We start from the raw sequence: 18,262 nt of genomic DNA, 5'->3' as shown, positions 1-18,262 counted from the left end.
TAAACAAAGAAATACTTCATAGATTATTTTTTTTAAAATAAAAAAATAAAAAGGCGCGCATTGAATTAAAAGTTCGTTGGGGTAGTTGGTATAGTTGTATCCATCTCATCTTTTACATTCTCTTGTTCGTTGGTCTACTTTGTATCTTCCTATATATCTTTCTCCCCTCTTCTCTTTATCTATAAATCACCTCTCCCTCTTCCCTCCTTCCCTTCATCCCAAAAAAATTGGAACACTTTCCTTCAAAAGATAATGGCACAAAAAATGAGCGAAAACACGGAAATCAATAGCATAAGCAGTGAAAAGAGTGGTGGTAACAACAATAATGATAATAAGCTTCCAAACTTCAAACAATCAGTTAGATTGAAGTACGTAAAGCTAGGTTACCATTATGTAATCTCAAATTTCTTATATCTAATGTTAGTCCCTTTGAGTGTTACAGTCATAAGTAGTGTACATGTTTCAGTACATTCGTTTCAAGGGTTGGTTCAAGTTTCACTAGACCTCGTCAAGTATAACTTGGTCACTGTATTTATGTGTACGGCCTTGTTGGTATTTCTCGGTACACTATACTTCACGAGTCGGCCGAGGAAGGTATACTTGGTTAACTTCGCTTGCTACAAGCCCGATCCATCTAGGAAAGTCACTAGAGAGATTTTCATGGATAGGACGATTAACGTTGGGGCTTTCACTCAAGAAAACATAGAATTTCAAAAGAAGATTCTAGAAAGATCGGGTTTAGGGCAAGAGACGTACTTCCCTGAGGCGTTGATCCAAGTCCCGCCTAACCCGTGTATGGCAGAGGCTCGAAAGGAGGCTGAGTTAGTCATGTTTGGAGCCATAGATGAATTGTTGGCTAAGACTAGGGTAAAGGCTAAGGACATAGGAATTTTGGTTGTGAATTGTAGTTTGTTTAACCCAACACCGTCTTTGTCCGCAATGATTGTGAACCATTACAAGCTTAGAGGCAATGTTTTGAGCTACAATCTTGGTGGTATGGGTTGCAGTGCTGGTCTCATTTCCATTGATCTTGCCAAAGAGCTCTTGCAGGTATACTTTTTTAATCACTTCTCCTCTGCCTTTTTAGATTTTGACGCTATTCACACTTTCATAAGACTGTCTTGTGTAATTTATATGTAAGGAGAATGTTACTAGGCAAAATGATTTGACATTAATTACAGATATGTATTAATTATTCAATTTGATTTCTTAATGACACTATATGAGTTAAGTAAAATGATTTCCTTTTTTATAACATACTTAGTTGTCAAAGCCTTATTATTAATTAAGTTGTTTAATTAGGTCAAGAAAATATTAATGAAATTTCGTTGAGGAGTTGACATTTATGATTGATATGATAATTGAATACCTGATCTTGTTGGTGAGAATCAAAAGGTATTCTAGATTTGGGCACTTTCCTATTGAGTTATTAGGATATCCCTATATGGGGAAGAGGACTAAATACTACACCCTTGGTTTTTATTCTTTCCCAAAATGCCCCTAGTTTTATAAAATACTTTGTAATTAGTACTGTATAACATATGGTCAAGTACGGTTTAATCCAATGTGATTATACAAGAAAAATAAAGCGAAGAGAACATATCCAAAAAAGGGAAAAAATGTACGAGATAGATTAATCAAATAAGCATTCGAACTCAAAAAGTCAAAAGTAAAAGCAACTCAACTTAAAGACGTAACCTGTATGCACATAATAGCGGTTGGCCTACCCAAAAAGATAAAAGACGCGTTAAGTAGAAATAAAATATTCAGAGATGTGATCGGTTTTGTAAATTATTACTATATACGTACCATGGTTCAAAAGAAATATAAGACTTACTCAATTTTGGTCTCTTGAATTCACTCTCGAGAATAGACATAAAAATAGGCACTAGTATTTGATATAAATTCATGTGTAGTAACTTGTTAAACTCTTGATGTGGAAATCTCGAAAGATCAATAAAAATATGCAGATAATTAAATATACAAGGACAAAAAGCATACAGGGTAGGTCAGTTAGGTCAAGTACAAACATTATAAACTTAAATTCTATTGGACGTACATTTATGTAATTATGTGTTGATGAATAAGATTATGCTTCTAATTTAATGACGTTTTGGTCAAGTGATTAACATTGAGGATGCTTAACTTTATCTTGTAAATATAACAATTAAAATGTATGCAATTGTAGGTAGAAAGCAATACCTATGCATTGGTGGTGAGCACAGAAAACATAACACAAAATTGGTATTGGGGAAATGATCGATCAATGTTGTTATCAAACTGCCTGTTCCGTATGGGAGGAGCTGCCATCCTACTATCGAATCGACCATCTGACCGTCGTCGTTCCAAGTACCAACTAGTTCACACGGTCCGCACCCATAAGGGTGCAGAAGACAAAAGTTACTCATGTGTATACCAAAAGGAAGACCAAAACAAAAAAGTGGGTGTCTCTCTCTCAAAAGACCTAATGGCCGTAGCCGGGGAAGCCCTAAAGGCAAACATAACAACCCTAGGACCATTAGTTCTTCCAATGTCCGAGCAACTATTGTTTTTTATTACATTAGTCGCGAGGAAAGCATTCAAAATGAAAATCAAGCCATACATTCCTGATTTCAAGTTGGCCGTTGAGCATTTTTGCATTCATGCTGGTGGAAGAGCGGTGTTAGATGAGTTAGAGAAGAATCTAGAGTTATCGCCATGGCATATGGAGCCGTCTAGGATGACTCTTTATAGGTTCGGTAACACATCTAGTAGCTCATTGTGGTATGAATTGGCTTACGCCGAAGCCAAAGGGAGGATCAAAAGAGGTCATAGGACTTGGCAAATTGCATTTGGGTCAGGATTTAAGTGTAATAGTGCGGTTTGGCAAGCATTGAGGACCATTAACCCAGCTAAGGAGCAGAGTCCTTGGATTGATGAGATTCATAAATTCCCTGTTCATGTTCCAAGATTCACCCCTCTTAATATGTCCTAATTATTTTTAATTTTTCTCTTTTTTGTTTTAGTAAAAGGATATATAAATATTCGTTCCTTAGTAGTAATACACAAGAAACTTTAACAGATTTTTTTTCTTTGAGCCATTTTATATAGTAATTGATTGTTGTAGTTATCAAAGTCTAAATTTAAGATAATTAAACCATTTTCGTCTCTTCTAATAACTTACTTTTGGGTAAATGTTGTATAATGACACCTTGAATTTGTGAGAGAAAATATAATGTTAAGGAGTTAATTCGTGACATAACCTTAACAATATCTTGATGTCAATGCCCTTTGTTCCTTTCCCTTTGTTTGTTTTGTTTTTTGTTTGTGTGTTAATTGTGAGAATCCTTTGAACGTCCGCCTTTGGTCATATATCATGAACATTATTGATTCTACATTTTGTGTCACTTAAAACTAAGGTCCTCCTTTTATTTGCTTAATTTCAGTTTCAGGACTTATTTCATAGTTTAGTTTAGTTCAGTTCAGGAGAATTCAGTTCAGTTTAGGAGAATTCAGTTCAGTTCAGTTCAGGAGCATTCAGTTCAGTTAAGTTCAGTTTAATTCAATTTAATACAATAATAACAATAATAATAAAATGATTTATGCTTAACTCGATCAAAATTAAGTAGCAATTTTCATATTAAAATTTATGACCTTAAATTTTCTATAACATATTCAAATCAATTATTATTTGTTACGTAAATTAAGTTTCAACTACTCCCTCCGTCCCATATTAGTTGTTACACTTACCTTTGCACAAAATTTTAGGTGATAAGTGATTGTTTTATTATCAATTTTAATATGATTGAAAGTAGATATGATAGGAGTTAGTGGGGTATTTTTTTAATTGAATGAGAGAGGGTGTGGGGACAAAAAAGTTTTAGTGGGAAGAGAGAGGCAATATAATAATTGTGGAGTCGTTCCTAATTTAGAAGTGTAACAACTAATCTGGGACAGACGGAAAAGGAAAGTGTAACAACTAATATGGAACGGAGGGAATATAAAAGGTCTTGTAAATGAGAAAAGATTATCTATGACGTTTGGAGAAGAGTATTATGTAGTTTTAATTGTATGAAGGGGTTTGAGAAAGATGAATTTGTTTTTTTTTTTTGTAAATAACGCTGGTTTGCAAAAAATGGATATGAGGCCCCAAAAGGTGAAAAACAAATATTCGGGTCCTGAAAGGTGAGAAAATCAAAAGGTTGGACCCTAACCTTTGGCTTAATTTATTATTGAGTGATTGTATGGTTAATAGTGAGTTAAACTAAGGTTAATTGGCCGGAAAATGAAATGAGACCCCAAAAGGTGAAAAAAAAAAGAAGAAGTCGGGGTCCTAAAAGGTGAACAAACCAAAAGGTAGGACCCAAAACTTTAGCTTAACTCAACTTAGCTAAAGGGACTAACCTTTTCCTATGCTTTGGTTAAATATGGCCGAAAAATGTATAGTAGGTCTCAAAATATAGAAGAAGAAAAAAAGTATAGGTTCAGAAAAATGTAAAATGTAGGACCCCAACTTTGATCTTAACTCATTTTTCTTTCATGAAAGTTAGATATTAGCTCTACCATTTTCTTTTATGATATGTTTTCACATGTTTTTTGTATGTTCACACATTAAATATCCACTTTACCCTTACTCACATTTTACATTTACCATTGGTACCTAACATTCCTAAATAAAGAAAGATGCATGTTATAATATGGTCAATAGTAACCAATTGAGGTTGGCATGAGTGGTTAAGGGTCTCTTGCTCCTTAACCAAGGTCTCGGGTTCGAGCCTTGGGAATGGTAAAAATCTCAACTGAGAGGGATGCTGCCCATCGAGATTACCCACGCAAACTCCCGCGGGAGATTAATCCACTCGTCGAAGGCGGTGTGAACTCCTCACAGTAGGAAAAAAAAAAAAATGGTGAATAGTCGATGGATATATATAATATCTTGTAATTTTAACGCACCGAAATGTTTTATTTTGCACATACGTGATTTTATGTACTCTATTCAGGAAAAGGTGTGTCCAATTAAATGTGAATCTAAATTAGTCTGATACTCTTGGACAAAAGCTAATCTTTCAATCATTATATTTGCAGTTATTGTTGCAAGTTTTGCAACTAACTATCTGACTTAATATTAAAGACAATATCGCAATACAAATCAATCAGCATCCATAATACAATACGAAAATGGCAAACGAATGATTTTGCATATTCATAGAAATAGCTCTAATTTATCAACGTCTAGATAAATATATGTTCATACTCTCTCTGTATTTTCTACTTGCATCACTTGGACCATTAAATACCTCTAATTTTGAATTTGTAAAAATTATCGTAAATTTGATTTGCAATTATGTTGTTGGTTTGGCGGACTATGATTTGTAAGAAACAAATATTAAAGAAAGTCAAAATACTACAACTATTCCGAAACAAAAGTATTATATGTCACTTGTTATGTCACATTCGCCGATCCCTTGCCAACCTAGACACTTGATCGGGTTCATTGACTATCTCTTTGTTTGGCCACATACTCCACACACGGAAGAGTTGTCACTCTTGGCTATTGATTAAATAGGGGGTTGGGGGTAGTTGGTTAAATTTCTATTGAGAAGCCATTGATAGTGAAGCTAAAGGTGGTTGACCTTCGCATAAATTAAAATGTGAACATATTAGTCAAGTGATGTACGAGTTATGGTCTTTGCAGGCGTAACATGGGATTGGGAGGTGGTTAACCAACTTAGCTTTTTGCTATTTAATTTACAACGTCCAACATTTATTTCGATTCTAAATTCATTGCATTTTTTTGTTTACTCTTTAGCTGGATCACTCTCTTCTTTTTGTTATGGACTATTGCTATATGGATCACCTATTATACAGACTTGGCAAAACATACTCGCCAATTACTAACCTGAACCAATTTTATCTTGGCTTAGTGTAATTTGAGTTAACTTTTACTCCGGTGTACAATATTTATTGTACACCCGTTGTAAATAAGAATTTGTATAGTACTAAAAGACTTAGAGCTCGTATACAATAAGGTCATCCTACATCTTAACCATCAATCTTCCCTAATGTCGTCATGCAATGCTAATGCCAACATATCTTCTATACTACGTGCCATGATAAGTTAGCACACTAAATAAGTAAATATATACGTAGAAAGTACTGTTTATGAGAAATATCCAACCAAAATCAAGATTATTAACCAATAAATTACTAATTTCAGGATTGCATTGCAGATATGAAGAAACACTCTACAAGGTTGGGGATCAATCAAGAAATTATTAAATTATATTTATCAATCATTGGAAATACCAACACCACACGTTCAAGCCAACATCAACAGATGTCTGAATAATTACAAGCCCAATGTGTAGTATACTCATCTATTCACATGTATGAGCAAAGTAATCCAATTCATATTCGGGTGCCTGATGCACTTGAATACGGACCACTCTTGATCTTGCCTTCTGAGCCACCCAAAACATTGAGATCTTCAAAAAGTCGGTAAGATGGAATATAAGGCTTCTGTCCTGTAGAAGGGATACCAACGCTAGAGCTATTATTCAACACCGTAGCATTCCCATTCATAGCTGACCCATTGCCTGGAAATGAGTTGACATGCTGAAGTGGTCTACCTCCTTGCATAGGTAATGATGAAGTATTAGTCATATGTGGACTTGAGTGAAGGTTATTGTTTATAGATGTCGGATTTTGGAAGGAATTGGCATACTGCAGTGTACGCACGCCTTGCATTGGAGAGAAACTGCCAGCAGCTTGACTGGAATACATTGGTTGATTTCCATATTGTGGATATACATTCTGTGATGACCAACCTCCTTGCATTGACACTGAAGAATTGTTTACAGTTCCTTGAGAATTTGGGTAGAGGTACGGATTCGACCCTTGAATTTGGCTATTACCATAACCGGAAGTTGCCTCCCATGGAGGTGGTGGGTAAACAGAAGAGTAACCCTGCGGAGGTTGAGATTGCATCGGCTGGTAATGTCCTTGATATTGAGGCATAGGTTGCATGTGCTGGGGCTGGGGCTGAGGCTGTTGTTGTTGAGGCTGCGCCCATGGCACAACATAACTGTTGAGAGATGTCTATCAAAAAGCAACAAGGGAAGCAGACGATGCAGTCAATGTAATATAATGATGTTTTCAAAAAGAACAGGCAACAATAAGATGTAATTCTGGAATTCGCAGAAAACTAAATTATAAACAAGTACAATGACATTTTTCAAGTAAAAGCAACTGTGCAAGGTACCTCAAATGTGTCCTGTGCAGGAGCTGGGTTTGGAGCTTGTGGGGTTTCGGGAGATGTTGAACTTGTTGTCAGAACAATGCTCAAAAGGTCAATAAGGTCTTGCTCTTTTGAACTAGTAGTTGTCGCAGTTGCAGGTGAAGGAGTATCAAATAATACCAGTGCATTATTGCTGCCGCTGGAGGAGGCTGCATCTTCTGTAGAACCCGTCCCAGCACTATGTGAAGGTGTACCTTGTGTCTTTGAGTGCCTGCAATAAGACCACGCTTAACCAACTGATCTTTAATTTAAGCAGAAAGAAACTAAACAGAGAAATGGGTCTAAGTGCAGAAAACTGGGTGCTTAAATCAGATGAAACCATTCTGTTATACACACAGAATATGGAAACATGAGCAACTGCTAGGCTGACCTGTAATTGACAAGTTAGTAATCATGAATATGCAGCACCTTGTCATTCACGTTAAGGATTAAGATATGTTGACCAGGAGTGACTACCTACAATTTCTAAAAATTACGAATACCCAAAAAAGCTACAAGCATCAAGGAGCTGCATCAAATTGTTGGAACATCACAAAAATTAAATTTAAAGTACCGCAACATACAACAAAACAAAGTTATTGGAAGAGTAACCTTCGTGCAAGCAACGCAAACTCATCCTCCTCTTCCTCCTCTTCAGCAGGAGCCTCTGAACCAGGCGCATCAGATGCTGGAGACTTGCTGCCCTCAACAAGAGATTTGTCTTTTGCCTCCGTACAATTGGCATTGGAGTCTACAACTGATTCTGTATGTTGAGCACTGACATCCCTCTTATAATTTGGCAAAGGAGCACCAGAGGCTATTCCATCATGCCTTGCAATCACACTTTGCAAAATATCATTCATCTCAAGACCCTGAGCAAGAAGTTCCTCATCACTGCCAACCAGACAAAAAGATAGCAAAATGAGCAGGTCACTTACACGAGCCAAAGAGTAACAGATTGTCCATTAATTGGTTTGTCCAAACATGAAAAATTATTAGACAAAACATAAGAGCTTATTTCAGGAATACTAACGTAGTAGTAGTGATCATTTGCATCAACTTCTTCTGATTTGCTCGACAACGATCAACAAGATCTACAATTACTTCATCTTTCACAGACTACAAAAAAGTCAAGTCGTCAGATGCCTTTTTACCTTCCCTAAAAGCTAAAAACAACCATGAGATACTTAAGTTTGATACTTCTATATAAATGAAGATGTTTCCATACCATACGATCGTTAGGATTGACAGCTTGAAGCATGTCATCCAAGAGCTCAAACGCATTCCGCATAGATTCCAACGCCGAAATGCTGGCCAGAACACAGACGATAAGTTAAGGATAATGTTTTTTGTTGTCCATAAGTACTCTGCTGAACAAGAGCATGTTATGAAAAATGAAATGGTACCTTAAGCTCTCAACCTCAGAGCTCATGGCTTCATCCAGCCTTCTTGAAGAATTGGCAGGCATGCCGAAGCCAACTTGAGCAACTCTCGATGGATGGGTGACAGGCGGCGTAATCACTGGGGCTGAACGCGGAGAGCGCTGGGGAAAATGGACGCCAGAACGCTGCCATGAGAATAACAATTAGCAATTTCAATATCGGAGTGTATCCAGATGACTACCACGTGGTCATACAAGCTACAAAATACCAATAAAATACAGTCTAGAGTTGTGATACAGCTGAAATCTTTCTGTTGTAGATTTGTCCCTACTCATAGCCTAAAGACAAAGAGAACTGTATACTCTTGGAAAACTTAACATGAACACAAAATACCAACAAAATACAGTCTCATACTCTCATTATGATACACCTGAAATCTTTTTATTTGTAGATTTGTCCCTAGTCTCCCTACTCATAGCCTAAAAACAAAGACAACTGAATTTACTTTTGAAAGTTTGTCAATTACTACCTAGCTTATAAGCCACTCCGTTAAGTACTAGTTACTGCCTAGCAGTGTATAAAAAGGCGCGCCTAGGCTCTGAGGCGCAAGGCGATTGGAGCCAGCGCCTTTTATTGTTTAGGCGAGGCGATTTCGATGAGGCGCACCTAAGGCGCAAAAAGGCGCACTTTGAGGCGCAAAAAGGCGCAAAAAAGGCGCACCTACCAAGGCACACACCATTTTTTCACTTTTTTTTTTACTTTTTATTAGGGCGCCTCACTTCAATGAGGCGCGCCTCGCGCTGGGAACCCCAAATCGCCTTGTTGCGCCTTGAGCCTTTTTATACATTGCTACCTAGGACAAAAAAGTTGTCAATTAAGACCTAGAAAACCTTCTTATGATTACTATTGCTAATTTGCTCCAAATTCACCCATTTATGAGAATTACCGATACATAACTTAGGTTATAGATCAATGGATTTTTTAATTTTCTTTTAAGTTATTTTTACTTTAACATCAACTTAAATAATACTCCCTCCGTATTTATTTAAGGGATACACTTGGCCGGGCACGGATATTAAGAAAAAGAATTGAAAGAAATAAAGTAATAAAACAAGTGGGGTTGGGTAGATATTTTAACAAGTAAACAAGTGGGGACCATGTCATTTTAGGGGGTGGGGGTGGGGTTAGGGTATAAATAGATTATTTAATTAGATGGTGGGGTTGATAAGTTACTAAAAATGGCAAGTGTATCTTTTAAATAGATACAGCCGGAAAAGACAAATGTATCTCTTAAATAAATACAGAGGGAGTATTATGATGTCATATTCCGACCAATTTGTCCAAAACGTTAACACAGGATTACCTGTGAAGATATTCTAGGTATTAATTGACAACTTTTTTTATAGGTAGTAAGTGATAGTGTGACTACTAACATAAGTAATAATTGACAATTCCTATACTTTTGAAAACTTAACATGAACAATCTGGTGACCGACATTCTTAAACTAATCTCGTAAAGAATCCCAACTTCACCGGGGTCATATTTTAGAACAACTACACCAAAGTGGAGACTTGTATCAATGAATAAAAAGAAACCAGCATGGTCTTGCAATCTTTAATCGCTCAAAAGGTATTAAATGCCCTAACTTAGCAACCTAACTACCCCCGGCCCCTTCACACACACACACAAACAATCTATGTTACTCGGACTCTTCGTTTTAACTCAAGTACCCGTGTCAGATCCTCGACACTTGGACATAGGTATGGACACTCGGACACTTCATTTTGGTCTAAAATCAAGGGAATTCTCCACAATTTAGCCGTGTCGGACACTTGGACACGTACCCGTATCCGACACTCGTACCCGAGTCTGAGTAACATAGCAGAAAATTACCCCTCCAATGGTTATCTCTTTTCGAAAGACAACCTTTGTAGCAAAGTAACCAAAACAAGAAGTTTTAACAACTTATGCATGGCCCACTGTGGATCATTCTAATTTTCCAATGTACTCGTAGTTGTGGATGCTCAAGGACGAAATATGTGTTCATTGTTGAATTTCCCACCCCATCCCCTCCCATCTCTCTCTCTCTAATGTCATTGTGTCTTTCGATCACCAAACCTGTGATCTGCCTCCATATGTCTGTGTTTCACACTCATTCTCCAAGTGGTTCAGACAAGCACTGTTAATATAATCTCAATTATTACCTGGAAAGCTCCTCCGATGAATAAATGGTGAAGATGATGGGTATTTATCTTGGCCTTTGATCATCTTTCCAAAGCTCCTAGTTAACTAGATTCTAATTTTTTTTGGTATAATTTGAAAATTTATCATATCACAGCTGCGAGTATTAATTCAACCTTCTCCATTTTCAAGGTTCCCTCTCTTTGGTACAGATGAAGGAGAGGAAGATGATGAGCTTTGGGTTGGAGAAGAAAAAATTAAGGCCCTAAATTTGCTTCTCTCCATGCGACGTGTTTTGATTACTGTTGAGCAAAGGAGGATGGTGGGCTGGGTCTAGAAATATCATATTCATATGATGTGTGATTCATCCTTGTGTTTTTCCATTTTCAAGCTTCAGTCTCGGTGAGTACCCAAGAAAGGAAGGCAGACGAAGAAGGCCCTCTTATTCCTTTCTCTTGAACGAGATGAGTTTTGAGCAAAAGAGGATGGATTGTGAAATATGATGTACAATACAATGATACAATTACCCCTGCCACGTAGGAAATCCACAAGCAAACACAGGTTAAAGACCACCTAAGGGCTAGGCTATTATCAGAATATGACCCTTAAAGGTTGAATCTTTTGAGTTGATCAGATGCGATTTCTACGAAATCACTAAAAGTTCTATAATTATGTTAAGTTTTCCTTTTCTCCTCAGCATGTCATCAATTATTATATTTGATATCTTCTTTTCTATACTTCTTGCAAAGAAAGGGTGTTGTTTGATCTTTATCATGTCTGAAAATTGAAGCCAAGTGTGCCAGAATTGACAAAATACAAGGCCAACTGAACTCAGAAGTCGAATTGCGCACTCCCTCTTCCTTTAGTAACTTGTCAAGTTTTGGAGAAGTCTGGAGTTTATAGACAGTATAGTGTAGTAAATGATATAACTTGCACAAATAGGCAACAAGTTTTTTTTATGCCCGGTGCTGGATCATTGTCAGACAAGGACAGAGTGCAGGTTCAAATAGTACACGAGAGAAAGAGACATTATGCCCTTAAAATCTTAAAGAGGCTATTCAACCATTCAATGATTCAATCACACTATCACAGCCAGGCTGCAGTGAAGCTCCATGAATCCAAATCTCACGAATGTTAAATGAAGGCAAGTAGGTTTCAATGGAGCTTAAAAGCGAATCCACTTGCTCTGCAAACAGTACTGAAAATATACCCTTTAACCGGTACATCATCATTTGATGATGAATTGAGGAGTACAAGGTGTACAACAGTTCCAACATGAGTCCCATAGCTACCAAGTGAGTTTCAAGAAACTACGAGTGCCAATAACTTTAGCAAGCAACTAGTTTAGGGCCCGTGCAACGCACGACTATTACTAAAACAATTTATTATTTTAATAGTAACTAAAAAACTTGTGATATTAGGAAAACATGAAAGTAAAAAGGATATATGGAAAAATATAAATTCAAAGTTGTGTAAAAAAACATATTCAAATGAACTAAATTTGCATATATATTACTATACAAAGTTAAAAATTATAGTCGTTTACTTGTATGTAGAACGATCTAACATTGTTAACCAAACCTGAATGACTCAAGACTAATTTTCGAAAAGACCCGAGCATAACCGAGTTAGTCAAATACAACATAATTTGAATTGAGTAAAATCTTGATAAATAAACTCATATGTTAGTCTACTTACCATGTATTATTATTTTAATTAACATTCTTACTTACCAGTTACCCTGTATTATATTATTAATAGTAGACTAACATAAGAGTTTATTTATCAATATTTTTTTATATTTCTTATCAGATTAAAAAGTTATAATAATGCATAAATAAAATAATATCATAAAGGAAAAAATAATATTGATTTAGCTTTCCTCCAATAATATATTATGCAGTACACATCTATGGTAATTAAAATATAATTTTTATCTTAGTTTCCTAGAAAAAACCGTAATGTAATTGAAAGAGTTTAATTCCGTGAGGATTTCATTCCATCAATCAAAAATATATACAAAGTATTTCGAGGCTAATCAGCCATGATTCTAACTATGCACTATCTGATCTTTGACTAAGTTAGGTAACAAAATATCTACGTAACTTATTTACATCAACTAAATATATGCTCATATATTCTTAACAAATAAATATATTCTCATATATTCTAACAGTAACTTATTTATTTTAAAGTAAAAAAATAAAAAGGCATTTTGGCGGGAAAATTTTACACCAGGAATTGACACGTGTCATTCCTGGTGTCTCTTTTAGTATATAGTAATAGATTGTACAAACTTACAAGGTAAAAAGTAATAGCCTATCACAGATCCTGTAGCTTGATAAAAAATAACCAGCAAACTGAAAACCATTAACATGACAGCAATCGAACTCTGCAATACTCTGTTAAACTACATATGGTTCCGTCACTTTCGTGCTACTATGTTAAACTATATAACACTGTTAAACTATAATAGTAAAGCTTGCTTAACGTGGTGAGACACCAGGTAATAATAATCAATGCGCCTACACACAAAATTATAAGATAAATGTACTTACCCTCAGTTCATCACAAGCCCAATAGTATTGAGAATATTTTCCACCAGGGCCACCAAATGCTTCTTGCCACGAATCCAGAAGTACCAAAATTTTATCTCTCACGTGCATGTCAGCCTGAAATCAATTTAAACACTCCAAATATTACAACAACAACAACAAAGCCTTAGTCCCAAAATGATTTGGGGTCGGCTAACATGAATCGTCATAGGAGATCGTCAATGTGACCAATCAAACAAGAAATGAACGTGAAGTTAAAAGGATAAACAAGGAAGAGGGGAAAAGTGAAAGTAATGAAAGGAAAATAAGAGGTATATATATATATTCAGAAAAAAGAAAAAATCATAAGGGATTATAAAAATAAGTAAAGTTTAAAACGAGAAATTAAAAATAAATACAATAAGTACATTTCACATGCATGTCAGCCTGAAATCAATTTCAACACTCCGGATATTAACTACGGAGTAACAAAAAATATTTTCCACAGCTTAAGTAAGAAATTTTACAAGGTATAACAAAGGAAACATTGCAATGATACGGAGTGCAAGTGTTAATTCAAAAAATACAGTCTTAAACTCAGGTATATTTTACCTTATCCATGAGTCAACACTGCAGCTAACAATCTCATCAAGGATTTATTTCCCAGTTTACTATAATTAAAATCAGTAGCACATACGTTTCTTGCTATACAACCTATCTGAACTTGCTACCTTTGACCCTTGTAAGGCTTGTATAATTCTATCATAGAATCGTTAAAATAATTTACATGCTAAGAACTGAGCTTTATGTCGCCAACTTCTTACACAGGATATGCAACAAGTCACAACTGCTTGTGCAAGCGTGTATTGTTGCAACCACCAGCTGTGCTTTCAGGTACAACACCAAAAGTATGGCAAGGAGGTGAATGTATCAAGCTAATAACACAAATTAACTAACATCGGTCAATGTAGTGCACTGTGAATATGATGACCCAGAATAGCTTTTGGCATGAGTAAAGATGCTCAATCTAGAATGTCCTAGAGAATACTATATACTTCCTCTGGTTTCTTTTATTTGCAACACACCACTTGGCACCCGTTTAAGGAATATGTTAGATAAGGTATATGGATAAATTGATCAAAATAATTGAACCACGAATAAGAGGAAACGGTTAGGTAATTAAGACTTTAACTTATTTTAATTAATTTGTATGGTTACCTTCTCTATTCACTTTCTTAAATAGCGTGCCAAAGAGATATGTTACAAGTACATGCGGTATGCCTATACCCATTACCCAGGCATCACAAAGCTCACTAATAACAACTAATTTTTTTAACAGTTGATATGGAGTTATGCACTTCAGGAAGAGTGGCTTTTTAACTAGCAAGCTGGCATGGCATTAGATAAAATAGGATTACGAATGAAGTAAAGGCTCATGGCACAACAACAAATCAATTAAACTTTCACAAAGAAATCATAAAAAAAAAAATTAAGAGACAATACAATAAGCATAAGATTCCCCTTCCAAACAAAAGCAAAGAGAAGCAGATTCTGTGAACAATTGTGAATTTTAGGTTTAACGGTATCTCGCTTGAGTTTGCCATGCAAACTACATTAGAACTGTAGAACCAAAAACGGAAAACGATCATTATAAGAATCATTCCTCTCTAGCTGATTGATTTGACAGAAACCTATCTTTGTAGTAACTAAATCAACAAGTTGCCTTAAAGCACAACACTAGGAAATGCAAACTTATCCAAATCTACAGGGAAGGAGCATGTATTTGAACTAGATAGCGAATGTGGGAATGTCGACCACAGAAAGTTGCAATTATTGCAATGATTCAGTCTATAGTTCCCAGCTTGATAGTTCAAAACTTACATAGTTACTCCCGTATAACTTATGAGCACAAAAGATGGTATTCCCCTATTAATTTTTTACAACCTAATGAACCATAATGTTGAAACAAGACAAATTGACAATGAAAAGTATTCTCGGTAGTATTTGTTGAGTTTCCCATTTTTGCATGATAATGAAGTAAATGAACACAATCACCACAAAAAAAATTCACGATAATCACAAAAGCCATACCTTTTTCTTTACGAGTTTGATCATTTCATCCAATATTTTTCGCTCAGCAATGTGGTAGTGTATATACTCGCCACAATTTTTTACCATCGTCTCTAACAGCTACACCACACCACATAAAAAATCAAGTCAAATAATAAACTCAATCCATTGGAAATAGGCTTCTAAAGATGCCGCATAAAACATGTAAAAAGAACAAAAAAGTAACATATCATACCGTTAAAGTCAGCAATTGAACTTTAGGATTCTTGTTTTGCAACCTCCTTTTCACTTCTTTCACCACATCTTTTGCCAACCTATCAATTCAACACACAAAAACATCAATCAAATTCATCAATGACTGATTTCATCCGAAATTTCTTGTGACATTCAAAATTAGAAAAAAAGAATCTTTCAGACATCTAAAACTTCTGATTGTCAACACATACGTTTGAAAAACCTAAAAGTTAACAACAATTACTTCCCCAAACTAAAACTAGTGAAAAATACTACTAGCATAAATCAAAAGCATAAAATATCTGATTATCAACAGTACGTTTAAGTAAAGACACAGTAATCAAACTTAAAACCTAGAAATTAACAAAATTACTTCCAAAATTAGCACACAAAAAAAAGTCGCAAATGATTTAAACACCGCTTAATCAATTTAGAAACCTATTTAATCATCAAAAATCAACTAAAAACCGCTCAAAATACTGAATTTAAACTAGAAATTAATTAGAATTAAAATTATCGAAAGTCAAACAACAAATTTAAGAGGAAAAAATTGACGAAAAAGCTAGGAAGAAATACCAGTGATTAGAATTGCAGAAATCACAAATATCAATATTCATAGTCCAGTCAGGACCAACAAGAAGCTCGCTGGTAGCCTTATCAACACGAACCGTAGCTGAAACTGAGGACGACGACGATAACGACAACGACGGCAACATCTTGTTGTTGTTTGTCAATTCCTTGTTCTTCTTCGACTTTTTTTCTCAGTGATAATTACTCCGTAGTTTCAGATAAATAAAATTGAAACTGAAATTAAGGTTTTGTAAAGAGAGATAGTGGAGGAGAGAGAATGAAGATGAGAGTTTTGAGGAAGGAAGGAGAAATCCAAAAGAAACACAAACAAAATAGAACTATAAAAGAAATAAAACAAACAAACCCTTGAAAAGTGGTGAGAGAAATTTATGATCTTTTTATTTGGATGAAAAATAATGTATTAATCTTTATTTTTATTTTTATATATGTGGCTAATTAATTCTGTTGGTTTTATATAGCGGAAATTACGTTGTTACAGTTTTTGGCTTTAGTATGATCTTTCGCTTTCCTTTTTTGTACTTTATTTTTTCTTCTTCTTTGGTGAATGCTGATCAAATTAAGTTGGCGTTCGACTCGCGAGAGACTAGTCCTAATCGCCACGTGTTATAAACCATGCAAGAGTATAGTCATGATGCAACTATGGAAATTGCACTACTAATTGATTTGCTTTTGGTACCAAGAAAGTCAATATAACACCATATGCAATATGCTTGATTGCATGGTAATGTAGAATGGGTAAATAGTAAGTGTAAAAAAACGTTAAGAAATTGAGGTATATTATATAGGTATGTTTAAAATCGGTCTGATCGATGTTTGTGTTAAAAAGTTTGTATGTTTATAAGTTGTTAGTTGGGGTTTTATTAACTGTTTTGGCTAATTAATTCGACAAACTGATTGCACTAATTGATTTGACTATATGGAGTTTGTATTAACTTTTTGTGACCTTTGTGTAAAAATGTTTAGTGAATAGTTATTTCAGTTATAAAATAACCAATAAGCTAAAACCTCATTTAAAAAGCTCCATATATATATATATATATATATATATATCTTCTCATCAAAAAACCTAAATAACTTTTTAAAATAGTCAACAAGCTAATTTGTATTTAAAAGCTTTTTCTACTCCAAAATGCTCCTAATCAATCAGGGCCATAAATTTTTTTTTAGTTAGCCCTACTTGGTCGTCTAGAATTCACTTTTTTAAAAGGGTTTTCTCTCGAGTGATTTATACTTAAAACGTAATTATGTTAAACACCTAAAAGTTAAGAAAATTACTATAATATGAACAATTTCATCTTAGACTTTAAAAAAAAAGTTACGTGTGGATGTATTTAAAGAAAGTATACTTCGAGGTCGAAATATTTGGCACAAATTCTTATTTACAAGAGTTGTACAATAAATATTGTACACCGGAGTAAAAGTTAACTCAAAATACGTAAAAGTTAAGCTTATATATATAAAAGTTATCTATTTTTTAGTGATAAATTTTGTCATTTTAATAAAACTTATTTTTTCAAAATCACTAATAATGTATAAAATTAATCATTGAATGTTTATCTATCAACTTTTTTTTACTAATATAAAAGTTAATCGAAACTAAGTTAAAGTTACAAAAAAATTGGTAAAAGTTATCTTGGTGTACAATAAATTTATTGTACACCTTGTGCGCGCAAGACCTTTTGAATATTTGGAGCGTATATTCTACCTCCTATACCGGCTATCATTCATTGTAGTAAATCATAAGTATTGTTTATATGTTTGGGATAATGGGAGCAAATACAATAAATTCTAAAACAAATATTACTACAAATGCTCTAATGTGAGAGGGTGGCAATAAATTCGCTGATAATAATAACTTAATAAGTGTGTTATACAAGTATAACAAAATATGTGCAAAAAGTGATAAGTATCCGGTCATATTTCGTATTAATAAAAAAACATGGATGGATGATTTGATCCTTTAAATATTGATTCGGTTTTTGTTTCAAATTTATTGTTTCATTTAATTTATATA

General features: G+C 34.7%; 2 protein-coding genes across 2 annotated transcripts; one reads left to right on the top strand and one right to left on the bottom strand.

Annotated features, from left to right (window-relative positions):
* The first annotated feature begins 107 nt into the window (after positions 1-107).
* LOC110790219 (3-ketoacyl-CoA synthase 11-like) lies at positions 108-3,158 on the top strand. The gene is made up of 2 exons (XM_021995004.2): positions 108-1,050; positions 2,189-3,158. Exons 1-2 carry the CDS (start codon positions 253-255, stop codon positions 2,972-2,974), a joined length of 1,584 nt encoding a protein of 527 aa, XP_021850696.1. The 5' UTR covers positions 108-252; the 3' UTR covers positions 2,975-3,158.
* Positions 3,159-6,239: 3,081 nt separating this feature from the next.
* LOC110790217 (TOM1-like protein 6) lies at positions 6,240-16,584 on the bottom strand. Its single transcript, XM_021995003.2, has 10 exons — positions 16,234-16,584; positions 15,659-15,737; positions 15,445-15,543; positions 13,378-13,491; positions 8,662-8,822; positions 8,484-8,565; positions 8,289-8,374; positions 7,868-8,149; positions 7,241-7,487; positions 6,240-7,077 (listed from the first exon to the last, which is right to left on the bottom strand). The coding sequence occupies exons 1-10, from the start codon at positions 16,371-16,373 to the stop codon at positions 6,388-6,390; spliced, it is 1,980 nt and encodes a 659-aa protein (XP_021850695.1). The 5' UTR covers positions 16,374-16,584; the 3' UTR covers positions 6,240-6,387.
* Positions 16,585-18,262: the final 1,678 nt, after the last annotated feature.

This window comes from Spinacia oleracea, chromosome 5 (genome assembly GCF_020520425.1).
Source record: "Spinacia oleracea cultivar Varoflay chromosome 5, BTI_SOV_V1, whole genome shotgun sequence".
NCBI lineage: Eukaryota > Viridiplantae > Streptophyta > Magnoliopsida > Caryophyllales > Amaranthaceae > Spinacia > Spinacia oleracea.
The sequence above is the reverse complement of the archived record's forward strand: the minus strand, read 5'-3'. Positions and strand labels throughout refer to the sequence as shown.